Below are 5,901 nucleotides of genomic sequence, written 5' to 3'. Positions count from 1 at the left end.
CGGAGACATTATGAGAAGTACTCCCCTTACCGCGGAGACATTATGAGAAGTACTCCCCTTACCGCGGAGACATTATGAGAAGTACTCACCTATTTCATGAACAACCTGACATACAGCTATAAAGATACAGGACATGAGAGCTTTGGCACAACAAGCTGCTAGTTTTCAGGAAAAATTTTAAACTGGATTTTTCAGGGTGCTGCATTTGGCAGAAATGTGAATGTTTTTGCTACAATAGCAAATTTTAAATTTTTATGTTCAGGTTCAACATTACGTATTGATAAAAACACAAATCAGAGAAACCACCGAGCAATGAAGGACACACTGGAGGCTAAAATTCTAATAAAGTGTCCTCCAGCCTACAAAGTGGCAATGGGTGGTGCTGGTAGCATTACAGGGAAAAACTTTTTCTATGATGTTGCCTATCCTATTCATTGTATCCAGGTTAAAGCGGACAGGTGTGAGCGTGGAGTGCACATCAGCACCCAATCACAGGAGAGCTACATCACATCTGTCCATCAATAAAGATGAAGGGACAACTTCTGTGACTGAACATTCTGCACCAACCTCTGAAAACTGTCTGACTGAGGGGGCTGCAAATGGTGGAGAGCAAACAATGGAATCAGTAACACCACTGCCTACCTCCTCTTATGCCACCTCTTTATACAGATTTCTATTCAATGTACAGCCAGCAGAGGGCAATCTCCAGCTGTCAAAAAGACATTCAGTACTTTCATAGCTGATAAATTGTAGAACAAAAAAAAAGCAACAACCATCAACATTCAGCAACAAGGAATGACAAATTACTGCACCACACCACTGACACTGGGAAGAAATAGAGTATAACATCCCACAGTACTGACACCAGAGTAATAGAATATACCATCCCACTGTACTGACACCAGGGAGTAATAGAATATACCATCCAACTGTACTGACACCAGAGAGTAATAATTATCCTTGAGGTACTCTTAAAGCAGACTCAGACTATACAAATAAAAAGGTGTGACTGGCAGGATTATTATTGAAGAAGGGGCAGGCAATGTTTTTTTATAACCACCTTTTCTCTATCTGTTGCATTTTTATCAGGTGTGGATGTCAGATCATCGTCCATTTTGATTGGCCAGGCCACGCATCTGCGCAGAAGTTCATTCAGTCCCGGCAGTCCCCTAGAATGCTGGGATATATGTGAAGAGGCGGGTAAGTGCTTTATGTTTATATGCAGAAGGGGATCACCGGTCTGCAATACAATTCTGCCTGCTTACATTTCACATCTCCAGGAAACCCGGCCGATTTCTTGGTGGCCAGCGGAAATAACACTTTTATATATGGCTACAATATCACAATTATGGGTTTTTTAACTTCATTCAGTGTTAAACCGAGAAATATTTTGAAGCTGGGTGTTAACCGCCTGTATTGTGACCCAACTCATCAGTAACCACCAAAAAACAGCCAGGGAGATTACTGTTCATTGTTTAGTTTTTTTCTCTTTTGTATCAAATTCAAGCAAACAACCAAAGAAAAAAAAAAACAAAGATTGGCACCTTTTGGACTTCATAGTCATAGACTCAGAGTGGCATTGGTCCCAGAACAGCTTCATCAGATTGGAGATCAATCGGTCACAGCTTGCTCCGGAGGTGACATGGTCTGATTCTTTGTATCTTACTACAGGTTCTCTTTTCTATTGGAATAATCCAAAGCCTTTTACTTCAATGTGATCTCCTTCAATGTGCCCCATTCCTCACATCTGTACAGCGCTGCCTAATATGTTGGTGCTATATAACTCCCGTTTAATAACAGCCTGCTCTCCCATGGTCACCACATTCTGAGGAAGGAAAATATGTGTAAAGTTTACCCAGAAATCTTCCAGAAGTTTCATGAGATGGGGTTTGCAGGCAGCGATGGTGTCCTAGATTCTCCTTCCCCTCATTTTATCCCCAGGCCCCTCCACTTCTAAGATTTAATGAGCTGACTAATTAACAACAACATCAGCGCGATGAGGTTCCCATGTCGCCACCTGCAGGCAGAGGACACCAGGGATTCCCGGAACACTGCCAGTCCCAGATGACAGAAAGTCCTGAGAATATTACAGAGCTGATGATTCACAAATAATGCGCAATCACTGCGTGTCAGGAAAGGAGGGAGGCCGGTGCAGCTCATCCCCGGGAAAACCAATAGGGGGACCGCCGATCCCCTGCTGCTCTCCTACAGTCCAATCCAGAGGGGACCGTACAGTCCAATCCAGAGGGGACCGCAGACTGCTGCTCTAATACAGTCCAATCCAGAGGGGACTGCAGACTGCTGCTCTAATACAGTCCAATCCAGAAGGAACCAGGCACCACCAGTCTCCTACAGTCCAATCCAGAGGGGACCGGAGACTGCTACTCTCTTACAGTCCAATCCAGAGGGGGCCAGGGACCGCCACTCTCCTACAGTTCAATGCAGAGGGGACCGCTGCTCTCCTACAGTCCAATCCAGAGGGGACCAGTGACCGCTGCTCTCCTACAGTCCAATCCAGAGGGGACCGCCACTCTCTTACAGTCCAATCCAGAGGGGACCAGCGCCGGATGCCCTTCCACAGTCCAATCTGGATACAACAATGCTTCATCATATCATCCAGAACCAGTTATATTTTACGCCAAACCCCATCAACAACACTACATAGATTACTGTGCATCCAGCTCTGAAATATATACAGCTCTGCCCAGCAAGGAAGGGAAACTAATCTTTGCCTGGTGTAGTTCCACTTTCATTTACAGGTCCCCTCCCGATACCCATCCTATGACTGGACAGTGAAAGAGAAACAGCAGAGCTCATTTCTTTGCACCCTGTGCTGCTTCTTCCTCTCTGAGCTCAGTTGGCATTCTGTGATCCCATCATGTCATATATATTCTAGGCATTCAGGTGGGAGTGTGGCCGCCATGTTGGTCAGAGCTCTGCTACCAGCACAATAATAAATCCTGGACTCGCAGGCAGTTCATCCAATCACAGCAAAGTATAGGCAGGGTATCACATACTGACCCCAGGCACTGCAGCTTCCCATACACGTGGCTGCATATTGCAGGAGATCAGAAGCCTCAGCACACAATCCAATCGGAGGAATAAAGGAGGGGGGCCCGAGGAGCTGAGAATTATTTTAGGGTCCTCCGTGTTGAAAAGGTTAAAGTGCTGCCATTGGATCTCAATGACACCCCAAAACAAACCCCCTGCGCTACAAAACACCAATGCTTAGTGTGTTATGGCGACCCAGAGGGCCCTGGGCCCCCAGCTTCCACATACTTAAGATCTCAGTGATGTTCCAGCCTCAGTGACATGACTATGGACTTTGTACAGCGCTGCGTAATATGATGGCGCTATATAAATACTGTATAATAATAATATTAGCTGCTTCTATGGGGATGGGGTACAGCAAGGCTTCTGATGGTGACACTGTGATGGGAGGCTGAAGTCTGGGTGACAACGCAACCAAAGACAGCAATTCAGTTGTCACCCCATAAGTAAAGCTTGGCCTAGGCCCTCTGATCCCAAAGAAACCAGCGAGAGATTACAAGGAGAATAAAACTCCACATACAGAAGATCCTAATGATCACCGGATTCCCGGTCTCCAACGATCAACAGAGGACGGGGCCAGAGATCAGATAATCTGCAGGTGATTGGACGAATCTGCAGCATGGCGGGGCCAATAAGGGGAATGCAGATGTGTGATCTCCTGGAGCAATAATCCTAAACACCCCACAAGGTTTCCATGGGGTCCAAAAGCATCAATGGAGCTTTTATGATTGGTTCTCATTACAGAGGTCAGTGATCCTGCCCACAACCGGTGAAAACCTACCACCCACACCCCCCGCCCATAGTGTCCGGAGCCGATCTTACCCCCGGGCTTTGCTGGGTACTCACTTGGCAAAGATGAACACCAAACAGCTGATGGGGTTCCTTGTGCAGCGACACGAATCAGAGGTCTCCCCTGCCTTAGCCTTCACCTAGAGATTACCGCTATAGCAACATTCTATCCCGCCGCAGATAGGGCACCCGTCACACGGCAGAGACCCTCCGCCCTGATAGGGCGCCCGGCACACGGCAGAGACCCTCCGTCCTGATAGGATGCCCGGCACACGGCAGAGACCCTCCGTCCTGATAGGGCGCCCGGCAGTCCTGATAGGGCGCCCGGCACACGGCAGAGACCCTCCGTCCTGATAGGGCGCCCGTCACACGGCAGAGACCCTCTGTCCTGATAGGATGCCCGGCACACGGCAGAGACCCTCTGTCCTGATAGGGCGCCCGGCAGAGACCCTCCATCCTCGGGGGAAAGACCATTACATGGTGATACATGGCCATATCTGCTCCACCATTATATCCTCGGCTTACACCAACAGGCAGCCAATATTGTCACCGATCCCCACATGGTCACAATTCTGGATAAAATACCCCAACATTGTCCAACCTCCCCTAACATGCATGACTGCTCAGCAGGGGGTCTGTGCCAACCAATATCAGCACCGGATCTGCCACTGAGTGTACCCAGGGACCCCTACTGACCACAGGGGCCCCTACTGACCACAGGGGCCCCTACTGACCACTCCCATATTCTGCTAGCTTGAGAGGCATGAGTTCACTGATCATCCCCACACCTGGGGCAAAGAAATCTGCACCTACCCCAGCTACACCCAAACAACTTTACCATCAGTACCCAGGTCCTCACATCTGTACCTACCCCTGCCAGAGCCACATACCCCAATCTTCCATAGCCTGATCTTCCATAGCCTGCCCTCATACCTACCCCTGGCAGAGCCACATACCCCTATCTTCCATAGCCTGGCCTCATACCTACCCCAGCCAGAGCCACATACCCCTATCTTCCTTAGCCTGGCCTCATACCTACCCCAGCCAGGGCTACATGACATCTTGTGATAAATGTCTCCCCTTTTCATCCTCCGTCCACATACCCCCCCCCCCTCGGAGTTGTTACCCCCCCAGGGTGCACTTACCTTCGATGGATATGACGTGCTCTCGGATTTGGTTCTGCAATGCCATGTCATCGACTCTCTCGATAAGATCATAAATGGCGTAAATATTGGGGTGCACCGACTCAAACCTCTGGATCTCAGCTCTGATGGCCACCGAGTTAGATAGGACATAAGGGGGCGCTCCGGCCGCCTGGGGTGCCGACACTGGACCAGAACCAAATTGTGGAACCGTCCCAAACTGGGATGGCACGGAGGAGCCCGAAACCGACACCTGGGAGGTGAGCGAAGACTGGGGGCTCCCCGACAGGCCAGATGGGGGGAAATTCATGGTGAACCCCAATACAAGGGACAATAGAAGAGGAAGGGTTAATGGTGGTTAGAGGGGGCAATGAGGGGTTAATGATGGGAAGAGGCGGGCAAGGAGAGGTTAATGATGGGGAGGGGGCAGGGAGGGGTTAATAACGGGACGAGGAGGACAATAAAGGGTTAAGGATGGGAAGATGGGCACAGCTAAGGGTTAATGATGCGGGGGGATGCTAATGGCGGAGCTCAGTCAGGAAGGGGGAGGGGATTAGTCTCTCGGTGGGGTGTCAGAGCCCCGGGAAGGGGGGGGGTCCCGGGTGGGTGGTGTCCGCTCTCTGCCGTTTTCCCTGATCAGAACCGACAACGGGAGCGCGCCTCCCACACACAGTGCGCGTCCCCGTCTGCACTGGCGTCATCGCTACGTCACCGCCCCCTCCCGCCACTTCCGGTCACTGCGGAGCCCACCACAGCTGCCACATCCGGTCATCGAGCAGCTCGGGATTGCATTGTACCCCAATTTCCATCAAAAGCTTCAATGTTTCAAGCGTACACTATATCAGAGCCCCCCAATATCAACACCCCCAATACATCTCAGAGCCCCCCCAATATCTACACCCCCAACCCCCTCCCCCAA

The 5,901-nt window shown here is 50.1% G+C and overlaps 1 protein-coding gene across 4 annotated transcripts in view; it reads right to left on the bottom strand.

Moving 5' to 3' along the window:
• The window catches only part of LOC140331824 (arf-GAP with GTPase, ANK repeat and PH domain-containing protein 3-like), a 44,699-nt gene extending 39,057 nt beyond the window's left edge, over positions 1-5,642 (bottom strand). For 3 of the 4 annotated variants that reach the window (XM_072413145.1, XM_072413144.1, XM_072413146.1), the window contains exon 1: positions 4,986-5,641. In XM_072413145.1, the coding sequence (XP_072269246.1) occupies positions 4,986-5,292 (307 nt within the window). In that variant the 5' untranslated portion in view covers positions 5,293-5,641. Of the gene's footprint in view, positions 1-4,985 lie in introns of all 4 variants that reach the window. The other variant, XM_072413143.1, reaches the window with a different exon arrangement.
• Between the last annotated feature and the right edge of the window lie 259 nt (positions 5,643-5,901).

Source organism: Pyxicephalus adspersus, chromosome 5, assembly GCF_032062135.1.
Source record: "Pyxicephalus adspersus chromosome 5, UCB_Pads_2.0, whole genome shotgun sequence".
Taxonomy (NCBI): Eukaryota; Metazoa; Chordata; class Amphibia; order Anura; family Pyxicephalidae; genus Pyxicephalus; species Pyxicephalus adspersus.
This window is presented reverse-complemented; position numbering and strand designations above follow the sequence as displayed.